This window comes from Triticum urartu, chromosome 5A, assembly GCF_056163025.1.
Source record: "Triticum urartu cultivar PI428250 chromosome 5A, HENAU_Tu73, whole genome shotgun sequence".
Classification (NCBI taxonomy): domain Eukaryota; kingdom Viridiplantae; phylum Streptophyta; class Magnoliopsida; order Poales; family Poaceae; genus Triticum; species Triticum urartu.
In genome coordinates, this window is record NC_141877.1 from 56,424,763 (window position 1) to 56,442,219 (window position 17,457).

The following is a 17,457-nucleotide window of genomic DNA, read 5'->3' on the forward strand; positions in this document are numbered from 1 at the left end:
TTGAAGCCATCACCGGCGTCGTTCATCTCGCCTTCTCGCTCACGTCCTACTACAATGGTGTCGCCGTCATCGTCGTTCCCTCATGCGTATTGTTGCATTAGCGCCACCGTCAGTGTCGTTCCTCTCAACCTCCTCTCCCACGTCCTACTACACTCGCTCGGTCGTCGTTCCTTTCTGTGTCGTCTCCCATATTCTGCTACACTGAAGCCATCACTGACGTCGTTCCTCTTGACCTTCTCGCTCGCGTCCTACTACAATGGTGTCGTCGTCGTCGTCGTTCTTCTCGGCCTGCTTCTCCGTGTCCTACTACACTAGCCCTGTCATTATCGTCGTTCTTTTCGGCCTCCTCCTCCCCGTCCTACTACACTGACGCCGCCATGACGGGCACACTGCATCTTTTCTTCATCATCCTCTGCCTCAACGCCCTTCTATTCGTTACTCCACACGTACTTTCTCTGCGGCGGTGGCGCTAGCAAATAGTTCACTACACCGACGATGAGGTCGCTCGCCCGCGACTCCATGCTCATCGTGTCGAACGCAGCGCCGCAACCACCGCCTACCGTTGTCGCCGAGGCACTCTAGTGTAACACTGCGTGTTATGGGTAGCTATTAAGTCTTAATCATATTCCGTGCAAGCAACCAAACAACGTGCACTCATCTGACCACATACAATGCGAGCAACCAAACACGATGCGTAGAGGCTTCGTTACGATGCAGGGAGAGAACATGTAAGCAACCAAACTAAGTGCAGATGTTGGTTTTTGGTCTGCATTTGCTCGGCCAGCCTCAACTGAGACAAGTAAGAAAAAGGGCAAAAAATGGTGCAGGTAACCAAACGTGCCCTAGGTATACCGGTTGGCCAAACTCGAAGACGAGTGTGAGGTTGCGATTTTGATTCACAGAGAGACACTTTTTTAGATGTTTTTTCGCCCACCAGGCGCTGCTTGGTTCAAGTTTGACACGTAGGTCGCTGATAGCCTGGTATCTGTATGGTCAGGCCCATTTTCGGGTTTCTTTCTCACTGGTTTTGGGAAGGTTCGTTGTTGAACCTTCCCTGAAACGGGTTTCCTTTTTTTGCATTTCTTTTTTCTTTTATTTTCATTTTCCTTTGTTTTTCCCTTTTCTTTTGTATTCTACGGACATCCTTTAAATTTGTAAATATTTTTTATACTCATAAGTATTTTTTGAATTTGTGATTTTTTTAAATTAAGAATATTTTTGAAATTATTCAACGTCTTTTATAAATTCGCAAAAACTGTTTTATAAACTGTGAATTTTTTTCAAATTCACAAACATAAACATATTTGGAAATTTTGTAGTTTTTTAGAACACATGATTTTTTAATTGGAGAACATTTTCTGAAATTGGGAAACAATTTTTAAAATTCACGTTTTTTTGAATTCTGTGAACATCTCAAAGATAATTATGAATAGTTTTTGAAACCATAAATATTTTTTGAATACACAAACATGTATTCGAAATCTCAAACATTTTTTGATCGGTGAACATCTATGATTGGGCATTTGTTCAAAATCCATATTTAAAAAAATGGAACTTTTTTTAAAATCCTGTTTTTTTTTTAAACATGAGGCGTCCCGCCTCGCACATGGGCCTGGAGCTCGGAATGGTTTGTGCGTTTTTATCCATAATTATCTTTACCGTTTTTATTACCAAGTAGGAGGGTCCCCAATGCAGCAACTAGCTACCTGGGGCCTGGGCCTGGGAATGTTTCGGCCGAAACTAGGGTGATGCGAACGATCTAGTGTGTTTGGAGTTCTTGGAGGCGTGCAAATACCTGGGGCCAGATGTCAGACCGTGCACATGAATTATATAGCACAAATTCATCATAATTCAATAGCAAAATAAATTATAGTTTAACAATCCGGGCATGGCAAAAAAGAAAAAGAAAAGAAATTCAAGTCCGAGGATGACAGATCAATTGCTGGACGGATCACTGGCCAAACGACATCCGTGCCACCTCCTCCACCGCCTCCTCCGCCTCCATTCGTGTTGCGTGCTCCGACGCCGTCCATGCGGCCTGCTCCGCTGCTGCCATCGCCGCCCTCATCGCCTCACACTCGTTGGTTAATCTCCTTCTTCCTCCTGGCGAGTCATATCTTTCCTTGTGCGTCCAAGAGGCTTGCGTCCGCCAAAATTATCCTCGAATCATTCGTGTTTGAAGCAAGTTGCAAACTCTCCTCCTCAATCTCTATTGATCCAAAAGTTTGGAACTTCTCTATCTCCCATTTGAGACACACATGTTTCTTATCCAGCTCTATCTTCTCCCTCTCAATTGTCAACTCGTTGTTCACGCTTTGTCGGTCCTGATCCATCCTTTCTTTTCCCGCATCCAACTTGTGTTTGTACCTCTCCTCTTTCTTGGTCTCCCCTGTGTCAAAAGTGCCCGTCCATGTGGTGGACATTTTTGTCGCCGCGGTGTCACGAGAGATCCTCCCCTTCTCCCACTTGTTCCCCATCACTTGCCGGTTATTCATTGGCACGTGGCTTTTTCATTCTTCCCTACAACTTTTTTCTCTTTTTCATCCAACCCAATTGACTGATGGGAGCTTGAGCCATCATTTTTCCTGTTGTGGGCCTTGAGTTTTTCAACAAGTGTTGTCCACATTGGTTTCCCATCCAATCACCCAACAATGGCCAAAACCGAATGGCTTCTTCTCCGTTTGTTGGTACATAGTGGCCGCCATCATCGTGTAGCAAACAATAACTATATGACGATGCAAATAAGAAATTCAAATGATGTAAAAAAATGAAGCAATTGAACCTACATTGGTTGCCACTTCCATCGCACTTTGAGGCCGGCCAACATACCGGTTCACTTCCCCTTGAATGACCCCCATCGATGTTGGCGAGATGCCACATTGTGTGTGGTCACGATAGGATGCGGCTCATGACAATGCTTGTAGATCTTCTCACAATACTTATTGCCCTTTTTCTCCGTGCCACATACAGAGTCCATGCTTGTGGCCAAACAAGCTTTGACAACAATATATCCTCAAACGTTGTGAATGTCGGACCTCTTGCCTTGGCTACCTTTGGCTTTCTCTTATTGTTGGGGTTTGATGTTCCACCAACTTCAAACGTCGGACAATTTGGATTCCCCCAATCCATAGTCCATTTTGGTAGTTTCTTGATTGTCATTGATCATGTCCAACATGATATTGTCCTAAAATTGTCATGATCGCAAAGAAACTAACGGTGTATGCAACTAATTGATCATGTCCGATAGAGAATGCAAGGTATTGGCCGGAGAGGAGGAAAAATATACAGAGCTCTGTTGTGTCATTTCATCGAAGAGGATGTGGGTAGCCGGGCGCTGCCACTACCCGTGCTTATCCGTGCCCGTTAGAGCTGCGGCGAGTGACCCACATTGTCCACCGGCGCATGTGTTGACGAAAAACCATCCGGAATGGCCCAGTCGGCCGTGGGGTTGACCTCTCCCTAGAGTGGGACGAACGAGGCCTTCCTTGTCGGTGGCTGGATGGATAGGGTTCAGGGGCCCATGCGCAGTGGACGACACCGCCACATCCCTCTCATGTTGCCTCCTTTGCCGGTCGCTTCGGGCGATGTTCTCCGGCTTGCAGGCCGGAGCCAAGGATGGCAGCCCCACGCACGAGGCCGAGGTTGTGTCCGTGGCGGTGGTTGGGGATGGCCTGGACGACATCTAGGGCGAGGGATGGGGGCCGGCGGCGAAGACGGGGGAGAATGGTGGATGACGACGAGTGCTCGGATGTGGGAAATGGTGGACGGACGCGAGAGTAGGGCGGTAAGGTTGGTGGACTATGTCATTTTGGAGTAATTTGGGGTAGGCTCCACCTGTCTGGTCAGACGTTGGAGCTCCTATACGGTGCAGTACGCGCTCGGACGAGCGGTAGCGCACAACCCTCACTCCCCCAATGCACCCGTTTGGGCCGGTCCATGTCTGAGCGCTTTTTTTTTAATTTTGATTTCTTTTTCATTCCGTTTTCTTTTTCTGTTATGTTATATGTTTAAATAATTCAGTGTTACAAAAAGTTCCAAGATTTTAAAAATGTGCATTTAAAAAAAATTAAGAAATCAATAAATATTTGTGGATTCAAAACATGTTCGTGATTTCAAAAAAATGTTCATGAATTCAAAAAAGTTTATGATTTCAAAAAAATGTTCAGAAATTCTGAAAACATTCGTGATTTTAAAAAATGTTCATGATTTCAAAACAAAATTTTCAAAAAATGTTCAGGGTTTAAGAGAATGTTCACAAATTTGTAAAAAATGTTCATGAAATTTTAAAAACGTTTATGATTTAAAAAAAGTTCACAATTTAAAAACAAGTGTTCGCAAATTTAAAAAAGTTCATAGTTGAAGAGAATGTTCATGATGTCTGAAAATTGTTCTTGAATAAAAAATGCTCACGAATTTGTAAAAATATGTTCAAGATTTTGAAAGAAATGTTTGTGAATTTAATAACTGTTCATGATTCAATTTTTTTCACGATTTTAGAAAATTTTTGCGCTTTCAAAAAATGTTCACGAATTTGTGAAAAATATGTTCATGATTTGGAAAAAATGTTCATGAATTTGTGAAAAATATGTTCATGATTTGGAAAAAATGTTCATGAATTTGAAATTTGTTCATGATGCAAGACAAATAATGATTTCTGAAAATGTTCACAAATTTAAAATATTTCCATGAGTTGAGAAGTCAAAGAATAAAAATGAAAAAGGAAAACAAAAAAGAAAACTGAAAAAGCAACATAAAAGAAAAAAGAAAATGGAAGAAAGAACTGACATAAAATATAAAGAAAAACAAAGAACCGGTTGGGGGGGGGGGGGGGGAGGACGGACGCGCGCGGTCACTTAAAAGAACTTTCCCAAAACCAGAAAATCTAGGCCGACCAATGCAAAAAAATAGCTAGGGGGAAGGGGGGGGGGGTATGCGCGCGGTCCCTTACTGGCGACCTGCACGCCAAATAGGATTCGTCGTCAGACGTGACAGACAGATCCGGAGCTTCCTTCATCTGTCCTAAATTTGGGCTAAATATGAGGGTGGCGGTCAACCCGGTCATTTTAGGCCGGTATGAGAAGCCTGCTTGGGTCGTTTTTTTACCGGTCAGTGATTGAGCCGTCCACCAGGACGTTGGAGGCCCATTTGAGGCGACAAGCTGTAGATGCTTTTACAAGCAATCAAACACGTGTGTCATGCGTCCGTTCTTGCACTGCATGGATGGATGAGAATGCCGGACTTCTTGCCTTGGCTACCTTTGCCTTTCTTTTCTTGTTGGGGTTTGATGTTCCACTAACTTCAAAGGTCGGACAATTTGGATCCCCCAATCCATAGTCCTTTTGGGTAGTTTCTTGATTCTCATTGATCATGTCCGACATGATATTTTGCTAAAATTATCATGATTGCAAAGAACCTAATGTGTATGCAACTAATTGATCATGTCCGACAGAGAATACAAGGTATTGACCGGAGAGGAGGAAAAAATATACCGTGTCTTGTTGTGTCATTTCGTCGAACATGAGGTGGGCAGTCCGGGCGCCGCCACAGCCGGTGCTTGTCCGCGCCCATTGGAGCTGCAACAAGTGACAAACCTTGTCCATCGGCGTTTGTGTCGCCCAAAAACCATCCGGAATGGCCCAATCGACCGTGGGATCGATCTCTGCCTCGGGTGGGACGAATGAGACCTTCCATGTTGGCGGCTGGATGGACGGGGTTCAGGGGGCGAGCGCGGCGGAGGGGACAATTCCTACTTGAGGTCCACAAACGAACTCCTTGCGATGCCGTTGCTCCTCTCTCATGTTGCCTCCTTCACCGGTCCCTTCGAGCAATGTTCTCCGGCTTGCAGGCCGGAGCCAAGGACGGCAGCCCCGCGGACGAGGCCGAGGCTGCATCCATGGCGGCAGTTGGGGACGGGCTGGCGACATCTAAGGTGGCAGATGGGGGAGAAGGGTGGATGATGACGACTGTTCGGATGCGGGAAATGATGGACATACATGAGAGGAGGGCGGTGGTTTTGGTGGACTAGGCCTTTTTTATGCAATTTGGGATAGGATCCACCTGTCTAGTTAGACATGACCGACGCACCTAGGCCTCCCCTTGTCCGTTCAGATTTGGTTTAGATATGAGGATATCAGTTAGCCCAGTCGTTTAAGGCCGGTATGAGGAGCCCGTCTGATTTTTTTTATCAGTCAGTGATTAGGCCGTCCGCACGCGCGCAGAGGCGGACGGCTGTAGATGCTCTTATACAAGCAAACAAAAGAAGCAATCAAACACGGGCGTCATGCGTGCATACAAGAGCATCGTCCGTCCATTCATGCGCTGCATGGATGGATGAGAGGAAAGATATGCTCGAGGTTCTTTTGAAGGAAAACTCCAGCTGCCACATCATCCAGCATATCCACAACTTTGGACCCTAGCTGCCGCCGCTGCAACTCTCATCATCGTTCATATCCAATTATCCAACAACTAGGCGTTCGGTGGACACATGCCACGACAGTGACAGTGCCACATCAAGCAAGAAAGATACACATGAACTCGCAAGGAGGGAGGACGTGCTATATATGAAAAGCAGACCCCAGCACACGTATACACGCAAGAGGAAGAAGAACCGAAGGCGATCCTCAACTGCGAATCTGTATGTGTGCTGATCTGAAGGAGATTGGTTTGCCTTCCCTTCATCGTTCTCTGACAAGGTCGATCTGTTTCTGGTACTCAGGTTGTGATCTAATGATGGAGCTGACCATGGAGAAATGCCGGCCGGCCGACAAGCTGCAGCATGGCATCGGTGATGGCACCGTCGGAGTACCTGGCGGCGCGACGGCGGCGTGCTGGGACTGCAGCATCTGCCTGGAGACGGCGTCGGAGCCGGTGGTGACGCTGTGCGGCCACCTCTACTGCTGGCCCTGCATCTTCCGCTGGCTCACCACCTCCTCCAAGTCCAAGTCCCGCGCCTCGCCCTCCGCGCGCTGCCCCGTCTGCAAGGCCGCCGTCTCCGAGGACCACCTCGTGCCGCTCTACGGCCGCGCTCGCGCCGCCACCCTAAGCCCCGCCGGAGGCAGAGGAGGCAGCGTCTGTCGGGTACCGCGTCGTTCGCCGGTGCCGGGGCCGAACGTGGAGGAGCGCCTTCAGGGTGCGGACTTGCACGACGGCGGCAACTTCTACTACTACGAGAATATTGGGATCAATGGCCTGGACTGCTCCAACGAGGAGCGCTTGCTCGGCGGCATCGCGCTGGCGGTGCTACTCCCATGGGCGACGAGGGGCGGTGGGACTGGGAGGCCGCCACCGCCGTCGTTGTACCGCGACGGCGAGGGCTGGAGGATGGCGCGCCAGCAGAGGCGGGTGGCGCGCAGGTTGCGGCAGATGTGGGTGTTCCTCGCCATGGTGGCGTTCCTCTGCTTCCTTCTTCTTTGAAGCTGTGCAGAAAACGATGTAATTTTTTTTTGGAATTGGCAGGAGCGTTACATTTCCATTAGAAGGAAAATATGTACATATTGTATATCATGTTTAAAGGAGTACAAGCCGGAAAACCAACAAAAAACAATTACCACGGTCTACTCGTGATTTTAAATAGCTCTCAGTCGAAAAGTTAAATCTCACCGCGCAATCTCCTCGAAGGTGAGGTGGGCCACCTCAACGCAAGTCAATCTCATGCCGTTGAAAATGCGTCGGTTTCTTTCTTTCGAGGCATTTCACATGATGCAGATGAGGACACCGCTCCGACACTTTCTTTGTGGGTTGTCGTTATCTTTGAGCCCTCCCTCCCTCCCACCTGGAGTCCATTGAGGGGAATTCAACCACGGGGCCGCCAAAGGTTGGCTGGTCATCCACCCAGCTGAGCACCAGGCCACGGGCTGTTATAGTGAAAGGGCAGTCTTTGCAGAGGTGAGATGCAGTCTTGAGGGCACTAAGAAAAAGCTGGCACACAAGGTAATGCTGCCAGGCCTTCCTGGCAAGACGATCAGCCGTGAGGATCTTGTTATGAAGGATGGGCTAGAAGAACAATCTACACTTTGGCCCCGCGTGTGCCTTCTAGATTTTGTCGGTTGAGAACTTCAGATGCGAGCCCATGATTTGCACCTGGTAGGCCAAACTTGACGAGTATTCCCCACTTTGATGACAGGTACAGGAGATGGAGTCCTGTGTAAGTGGGTACAGAGTTGTGGAGGTGACGATAGTTGCTAGGTCAATGAACTCCCGCAGTTGGCCAGGGCGGCTCAGCCTAGCCGCCGAACTGATCTCGTTGTCATTATGGAGGTTGATATGTACCGATATGTTCTTTTGGGTGGCAATGTCAAATAGGCCTGGGCACTGAGGGCACAAATCACCATAACCAGACCAGTTGTCATGACAGAATGTAGCCGTATGCCCCATCGTCGATGTTGATAGCAGTGGATGCTCTGAAGAGGGCTACATCAGATGCACCACATGGGAGCTAGGAGCTGGGACCCGGACCACGGCCGATCATGGTCATTCCATTGCAGCCAAAGCCAATGAAGCCTTAACGTCCTACCAAAGCGATCCATGTCCACGATTGCCAAGCCCCAAAATGCCTTAGGGCGGCAGAACCTCTTCTAGTTTACAAGCAAATGACCGCCACCCGCAGTCTTGATGTCATCACCACACAAAATGAAGCCCTTAGAGATCTGGTTGACCTTGGCACTAGCCCACTTTGGCCAAGGGATGACTGTCATGTGAAAGATGGCGATGGAAGTAAGGGTCGTCTTCGCGGGCGTGACTCTCCGTGCTCTGACAATGTTTTTACCCTTCTAGCCAGGAAGCTTTCCACCAATCTTTTCAGCAAGTGGTTGCGGGTGGACCTTACGAAGCCGGCGGAAGTGAAGGGGGATGCCTAGATGCTGACCCAGAAATGAGTAGATCTTGGCCTGGAAAATGGTGAGCGGGTCTTGAAGGTCAATGCCCTCACAGCAGATGGGGAAAACCGTAGGCTTCAGGAGGTTGGAGATCAAGCCAGAAGCATTTCCGAAGCAGTCGAGAATATATTTTATTCTTGTGAGCTCGACCTTGCCGGGGTTGGCGAAGATGCTGGCATCATCAACGTAGAGTGAGATCCTACATCACGCCACCCTCGCCTTGACAGGCATGAGGATGTCTAAGTCCGCTGCAAGCCTGATGAGGTGGTGGAGGGAGGGTCGATGGCCAAGATAAAGAGCATGGGTGATAGCGGATCCCCTTGCTGAAGACACCTTCTATGGGCGAAACGGGGCCTCGACTGCCGTTGAGGAGGACGCGTGAGGTCCAAAAAATTGAGTACAAGTAGATCCAGTCACGCTGGCACGGGCCAAAGCCAATATGATCCATCACCTCCTGGAGGTAGGCCCAATTGACTAAGTCAAAAACGTTTGAGATGTCCAAGCTTGAGAAAAAAACTTGGTGTCTTAGATTGGTGGAGCTCTTTGACGAGGTATTGCACGAATACGAAGTTGTTGTGGATGCATCTTTTCTTAATGAAAGCACTTTGGCTTGTGAAGATAATGTCGTCAATAATAGGGGCATGTCTGTTAGCCATGAGCTTGGAGAAAATCTTTGATAGGCCGTGGAGCAGACTAATTGGGTGATAGTTCTTTGTGTAGGTTGCGTCTGCCATAGCAAAGATATCATCGAGTTCAACATGGTAATGATATTATAAACGTTCATAACACCACAAAAGCAAATCACTCTTTGAGATTAAGTTTAGGATGAAGAACACGGACATGAGAGGACAAGTACTAAGAGCATGAACTAGCTAATTAATCACTCGTGCTGCTCTCTCTCAGGTAAAATAGCATAGAACATGTATAGCTTTGCTGATTCATCATATTGGAGCATGCAGATGAACATGTCTCCTAATCGTGGGTTGCGCTTCTGATTGCTGCCCCCTAGTACTTCTCTGTGATCGTTCACAATTTTGCTCCAGTCTTTTACTATTAAGCATTCCTCGCTATTAGAAATCCTGAATGCACTAAAGTGCATTGTAGGATATCTTGGCCGTAAGCTAACAATATTCATGGTATCTTTAGTCTCGATCCAATCAGGCACAACATTCATCGAGAGTCCCTGTTGAAGAACATCGTATAGTAACATACTTAGCAATGAATTTAGCTTAAAAAAATAATGTATGCAAAAGATGCACTGAGGAGAAATAGTAGAAATCTTACCATCTTTCCTAAATATATGTGACCGTAGTTTAGTACGAACACTATTGGTCGCACGTTTTGAGTACTAACATTTCTAAGTGCAGAAAAGAAATTTGTCTTGACAGCATCAAGATCCTCAAGCCATGAAACATAATGACTTGTCTCCTCGTAGTTTAGTTCAGCCCCGGGACAGTGGACGGTCCTGTCTACCAAGCGCCGGACATGTTTGCTTGATTGGAAATAAGCTGTCAATATAAATTGAGATCTATTAATTATTCAACTGGTTCAAATAATCTCACATCGAAGACATAAATATGGTTGAGAAACTCACATAATGGTAGAATTGGAGGCATCTGTACATCGACACAGATGTCTCTATTACCTTCAGTACCATCATCCGGACGAATATTAAAGGTGATAACCATATCAGGCTCAAATGCATAAGTCTTGCATTGTGACGCCCGAATAATTAAGCTACAGTAATCCCCTTCTAATGGTGCCATGTCATCAGGCTACTATTGCTAATCTCGTCTGGATTCAAAACGGTTCAAATTCAAATTTGAAGTTTAAGTCAAAAATAAAAGTTTTCAAATGTCAAAACTAAAATGTGCAAACCGGGGAAAATAATTCATAAGTGTTATTAGTGAAGAAACCATATTTTTATAAAAGTTTTAAATGCCTTAAAATAACTAAAACAATGGCTTAAACAATTAGTTAAATGCCTTTTAAAAAAATTCTAAAACGTTGAACTATTTTATTTGAGTACCAAACTTTTTGTGGCTGAGGTATCAGTAATAGTACTAATTTAGAAAGTAGTTTTGTATTTTAATTAACCCAAATAGTGTGGAGATTAAATAAAACATGAAATTTGTAAAAAGAAAAATTAATAAACCAAAAACAGGAAAAAACAAAAGGCCCCTCCCCACTACCCTGGGCCAAGTGGCCCAGCTGCCAACAGGCAGCCCGCCCTAGTTTCCCAGTTCCCCCTCTCCTCTCCCCTCGCTCCCTTTTCTCGATCTGGACCGGCGCCCGAGCGCTGCCATGGCTGTGTCGCCGACATTCGCGTAGCCGCCGGCCTCCTCTTGCCTCTCCGTCGAGTCCACGAGCTCCGCCCGCCTCCGCTACGTCTTCCTCGACCACGAGCCCGAGCCGGGGAGCGCTGCATCGAGCCCCACGACGCCTTTCCTCCTCCTCGGGTCGCCGGCGAACTCCGTCGATTTCGGCCACTCTGCTGCTACTAACCTGTCGCCGGCCTTCGTGAGCCGCCCGGTGAGCTCCTGCTCCCTCCCCTCCCTTGCGTCGTCTTCAGTCGCCCGTAGCTGTAGACGCCGTCGCCCCGACCACCCGCGTCGTCCGTCCCACTACATCGGCCGCACCTCGTACAGGCCCCCCACGCGCCCAGGCGCAAGTGCTCGCCGCCCCGCACTGCGCTCCTCCTCGCCCCGCGCTGCAGTTATTGCTGGTGCCTCTAATGCCCCGCTCGCCGGCACGCCCGGCCGAGCCGCTGCCGCCTACCCGCACGCACACGCGCGCCCCACACCCAGCCGCACAGCCCGCATCGCCACTGCCTGCCTGCTGCTTGCTCTGCCTCGCTCGCCGACCGCTTGCTGCTACGCGCTGCTACTGCGGTGCCTCGCGCGCGAGCAGTCGCGTCTGCCGCAGCTCCGGGCCTCCCGCGGTGGCCTGCTGCCGCTGTTGCCTCCGGCGGCCGCTCGCTGCCTTGCACACCCGCGCACGCACCTAGCCGTGCCGGCCCTGCTTGCCGTCCCGCGCGCGCCCCTGCGCCTGCCTGAGCTGCTTCTGCTGAAGCTCTTGCCCTGCTTCTACGCTAATACTGCTGCTGCTTACTGTACTGCTAGCTAGCTTTCAATTTTTACATTGACTAACCTCCTAGACAGACCCTAATCTGTGGTTGAACAACCGGTAAAATGACTGAATAAAATATGAGTAGGTAGTATACTCGACAAACTCCATTTTATCCCATTGGACCAAACTCCATTTTATCATATAAAAATCACAAAATGCTATGTTCAGATAACAGAATTAACTCCTAGCTATGTGCGTGTGTGTCTGTGTGTTGTGTGTGCCTTGTACAGCGTGGTGTGTGCGCGCCGTGCGTGTGGCCGGCTGGGCTATGCCGAGTAACAGGGGCGGAGCTAGCCTAATCCAAGGGTATGCAATGCATACCCAATATTTTATACAGAAAAGTTTCAGTATATATGCTCATATATGCATTTATATAGTGTATGGCCATCAGTTACGTACAGCGCTGGAGACAAACGAAGCAGAAAACAATCCGGCTGCCACCTGGGGCCAACATAATAATTAGGCTGGTACTCTACTATCTATTGGGCCTTAAGGGCTTGCCGCTGGCCGATTAACCCCAAGTCGAGGAGATTAGGAGCCAGCCGAGGTGTGCGGTTCCAAGTTCCAATCGCAAAACCGGGCATCGCCTAATTGCTGTACCCGGATGAGGGCGCCGTCGTCCGTCGTGGATTAGGCTGCCGTCGGTAGATTGTCTCCCCAATCACCATTCCTCCATAGTTCACAGCGACCCAGGCACACGGCGCATCGGGCATCCAGCAAAGCAAAGGCAAAGTTGCCAACATCAGTGTGCTAAATGCCTCGATCATCTGATCGTGGTTGGTTAGAGTTCTATCCATTTTTCATTAATCTTGATTTCTCCAAACTACCAATCGAGAATAGATCATTATTTTGGTTCCTTATGTGAAGAATAAGTTAAGAGACAAAACGGGGAATAATATTTAAATGATTGCTTGGTTAATTGTGAGCACAATTTTTTCATGAAAGAAAAGGAAGACACAATCATTTCTCGCTTTTGTTATGTTATTGTGATTCTTCTTGTTCTGCAATGTAACCAAATCACTGAAGACACATTTGCTACAAAGAAAAAATTATAGTTTAATTGGTATTATTGTCTACTCCCTTGGTCTCAAAATTTATACTAAAGCTGTACTAAATCAAAGGCAGTACTTTTGGGATTGGGGGGGGGGGGGGGTACATTTTTTTATGTCTTGCATTATTGTACATCAAAAATATATTTTTTGACTTCGCATACCCATGTCGAAAATCCTGGCTCCGCCACTGCCGAGTAATGGCCGGCCCTTACTTAGATTAGTACTACTAGTAGGTCTTAATTAGTGCTAAGTTAGTCTAGTAGTAGATGACATGTAGGCCCTGATTAAATAAATTAGATTTATTTAAATTGGTTAGATAAATAGTCTATGACATGTGGGCCACACATGCCTTTTTGACTAGTCAAATTGACTGGGTCAATTCGGATTAAACTAAATATAATAAATCCAGAAATTTCAAAAAATATTTAAAACTTTGGAAAATCATAGAAAATTAACTGTAACTCCGATGAAAAAACTTTGTACATGAAAGTTGCTCAGAACGACGAGACAAATCCGAATACGCAGCCCATTCGTCCGCCACACATCCCTAGCATAGCGAACACGTAACTTTCCCCCTCCGATTCATTTGTCCGAAAACACGAAACACCGGGGATATTTTCCCGGATGTTTCCCCCTTCACCGGTATCATCTCATACCGCGTTAGGTCACCTCTAGCACCGCGTATTGTCTTGTTATGCTTTGTGATACTTTGATTGCTCTATTATTTATTGCATTCCCCCTCCGTTACTCTTTTCCGGTAGACCCCGAGACTGCCGGCGACCCTAGTTCGACTATGGTGTTGACGACCCCTCTCTCTTGCCAGAGCAACCAGGCAAGCCCCCCTTTGATCACCAGATATCGCCTATCCTTCTCTCTACTGCTTGCATTAGAGTAGAGTAGCATGTTACTGCTTTTCATTAATCCTATCCTGATGCATAGCCTGTCCTTGCTACTACTGTTGTTACCTTTACCTGCAATCCTAATGCTTAGTATAGGATGCTAGTTTATCATCAGTAGCCCTACATTCTTGTCCGTCTGCCAGGCTATACTACCGGGCCGTGATCACTCGGGAGGTGGTCACGGGTATATACTTATATACATAATATATGATACTTGAGGTGACTAAAGACGGGTCGGCTCGTAGGAGTACCCGCGAGTGATCCACGGATTGGGTCTGAAAGGACGTTTGTCCCGACGGCCCTCTGAGTGGATCTTTGTGGCGAAGCGACAGGGCAGGTTGAGACCACCTAGGAGAGAGGTGGGCCTGGCCCTGGTCGGCGTTCGCGGTTATTTCAAAATAACACGTTTAACGAGATCTTGGTATTTGATCTGAGTCTGGCTACTGGCCTATACGCACTAACCATCTACGCGGGGACAGTTATGGGCACTCGACGTCGTGGTATCAGCCGAAGCCTTCGTGATGTCAGCAACTGAGCGGCGCGCGCCGGATTGGACTGGAACGCCTGCTAGGCTAGGTCTGCTTCCGGCCGCCCACGCAACGTGCAAGGGCGATGGGCCCAGACCCCTGGGCGCTTAGGTTTAGACCGACGTGCTGACCTCTCTGTTGGTCTGGGTGGGGCTGCGATGTGTTGATCTTCCGAGGCCGGGCATGACCCAGGAAAGTGTGTCCGACCAAATGGGATCGAGCGTGTTGGGTTATGTGGTGCACCCCTGCAGGGAAGTTAATCTATTCGAATAGCCGTGATCTTCGGTAACAGGACGACTTGGAGTTGTACCTTGACCTTATGACAACTAGAACCGGATACTTAATAAAACACACCCTTCCAAGTGCCAGATACAACCGGTGATCGCTCTCTCATAGGGCGACGAGGGGAGGATTATCGGTTATGATTATGCTATGCGATGTTACTGGGTGAACTTACCATCTACTCTCTTCTCCTGCTGCAAGATGGAGGTTACCAGAAGCGTAGTCTTCGAAAGGACTAGCTATCCCCCTCTTATCCCGGCATTCTGCAGTTCAGTCCACATATGATAGCCTTATTCCAGTTGATACCAATGCATACATATGTAGTGTAGCTCCTTGCTTGCGAGTACTTTGGATGAGTACTCACGGTTGCTTTCTCCCTCTTTTCCCCTTTCCCTTCTACCCGATTGCTGCGACCAGACGTTGGAGTCCAGGAGCCAGACGCCACCGTCGACGACGACTACTACTACTCGGGAGGTGCCTACTACTACGTGCAGCCCGCTGACGACGACCAGGAGTGGTTTAGGAGGATCCCAGGCAGGAGGCCTGCGCCTCTTTCGATCTGTATCCCAGTTTGTGCTAGCCTTCTTAAGGCAATCTTATTTAACTTATGTCTGTACTCAGATATTGTTGCTTCCGCTGACTCGTCTATGATCGAGCTCTTGTATTCGAGCCCTCGAGGCCCCTGGCTTGTAATATGATGCTTGTATGACTTATTTTATTTGTAGAGTTGTGTTATGATATCTTCCCGTGAGTCCCTGATCTTGATCGTACACGTTTGCGTGTATGATTAGTGTACGGTCAAATCGGGGGCGTTACATGCATAGTGATTGCCAAGTTTTGCATTCAAAATAGGTGTATGTGTCTACATTGTATAATTTGACGTTGAAGGTATAACCATGCTCGGTCTTCAAGTAAACTCTTTTTACCTCCATAGTTTCGTTAGGACTGAAACCTATCTTATCCAAGACAAAAAATTTTGCATGGCAAGGGATACGCTAGTAGAATAGTGAAAAATTAAAATTAAAAGTTGAAGCAAATGAAGCATAAGTCATGCTTAATTACGAAAAAAGACTTGTCGTTGTGACTTACTGTATCCACTTCGAAGTTCTCATCCAGCTTGATGCTGAAGCGTCTATCATTAACTAGAAAATTTCTGCCGCACAGGCCGCGCTGGTCTTCGCAGTATTCGCACATAATGAAATCGTGTTCGTCGTCAGACGACATTTCTATGTTCATAGGTGAAACATTAAACACTTATTAGTTCTATTAATTCAACTAATTCTGTTAATTCAACTAGTTCAACTAATTAATTGAACTAATTCAACTAAGTACTTACGAAAAATATACCTAATTAATTGAACTAATTCAACTAACTAGTTCAACTAATTAATTCAACTAAACTAGTTCTATTAATTTTCTTACTAAAAATAAGGTAGCTAGTTCTATATAATAAAATGTTAATTAGATAATAAAATCTCATATAACTAAATTAAATATATATCTAACATATAATTTATATCTAATTCATCTAACATTTGACATTAATATATAACATATGTTCATATATAGGTGAAACATTAAACACTTACTAGTTCTATTAATTCAACTAAATAAACTAGTTCTATTAATTCAACTAAGCATTTACTAAAAATAAACTAGTTTTATTAATTTCTTACTAAAATAAAGTAGATAGTTCTATATAGTAATATTTTGATTAGATCATCAAATCTCATATACCTAAATTTTCTTACTAAAAATAAACTTGTTCTATTAATTTTCATACTAAAAATAAACTAGTTATATTAATTCAACTAGTTCAAATCTCATATATATCCCTAATTAATATCTAGCTATACTAATTCAACTAGTTCAAATTGTTCTAATTCATGTAAAATTGACATTAATATTTAACATCTTTTCCATATAATTCATCTAACATTAACATTCTAACATTATTATCTACGTAATTTATCTAACATTAATCTAAACAACAGAAAATAGAAAATAAGTAAAAACAATGTGTGTGTGTGTGTACGAGCGGGGGGCGGCGGCGTACGGGCGGCGGCGGGCGATGCGACGGGGACGGGCGGCAGGCGAGGCGGCGGCGGCGGGCGGCGGGGGCGATGGCGGTGACGACGATGACGGGTGGCGGGGGCGACGGCGGTGACGGGTGGCGGGGGCGACGACGGGCGGCGGGGGCGGCGAGGGCGGCGCGCGATGGGCGACGGGCGCAGCGAAGAAGTTGGATCGAGAAGAAGTGGTGATCGATGAAACTGATTTTTTCGTAAGTGCCATATATATAGGAGGGGTCTTTAGTACCGGTTGGAGCCACCAACCGATACTAAAGGCCAATTTTCGCCAGGCCAAGGGGCGGAAAACGACCCCTTTATTACCGGTTCGTGCCACGAACCGGTACTAAAGGCCCAATGGCTCCAACCGGTACTAATGGTTGTGCGCTGCCACAGGCGGTGCATAATGTTTAGTCCCAACTCGCCGAGCGAAGGGAAGCCGCACTGATTTATAAACCCAGCCGCGGCTGCTCCTTCGAGCTTCTCTATATATCTGTCTTCTGGGCCTAACTAGGGCGCGCTGCCCTGTGAGTCTGCTGGCCCTTCTGGGCCTGCATTTGCACACTCTAGGTCTGGCAGGCCCACTGGGCAGCGCCCCAACAATTTTTTTATATAGTTTTTTCTTT

General features: G+C 46.9%; 1 protein-coding gene across 1 annotated transcript; it reads left to right on the forward strand.

Moving 5' to 3' along the window:
* The first annotated feature begins 6,479 nt into the window (after positions 1-6,479).
* Positions 6,480-7,556, forward strand: LOC125507823 (E3 ubiquitin-protein ligase RMA2). The gene is made up of 2 exons (XM_048672340.1): positions 6,480-6,634; positions 6,716-7,556. The coding sequence occupies exon 2, from the start codon at positions 6,727-6,729 to the stop codon at positions 7,411-7,413; it is 687 nt and encodes a 228-aa protein (XP_048528297.1). The 5' UTR covers positions 6,480-6,634; positions 6,716-6,726; the 3' UTR covers positions 7,414-7,556.
* Positions 7,557-17,457: the final 9,901 nt, after the last annotated feature.

What these genes read in the sequence shown, in the direction of transcription:
- LOC125507823 (XM_048672340.1), top strand. Translation starts at nt 6,727, where the DNA reads ATGATGGAGCTGACCATGGAGAAATGCCGGCCGGCCGACAAGCTGCAG.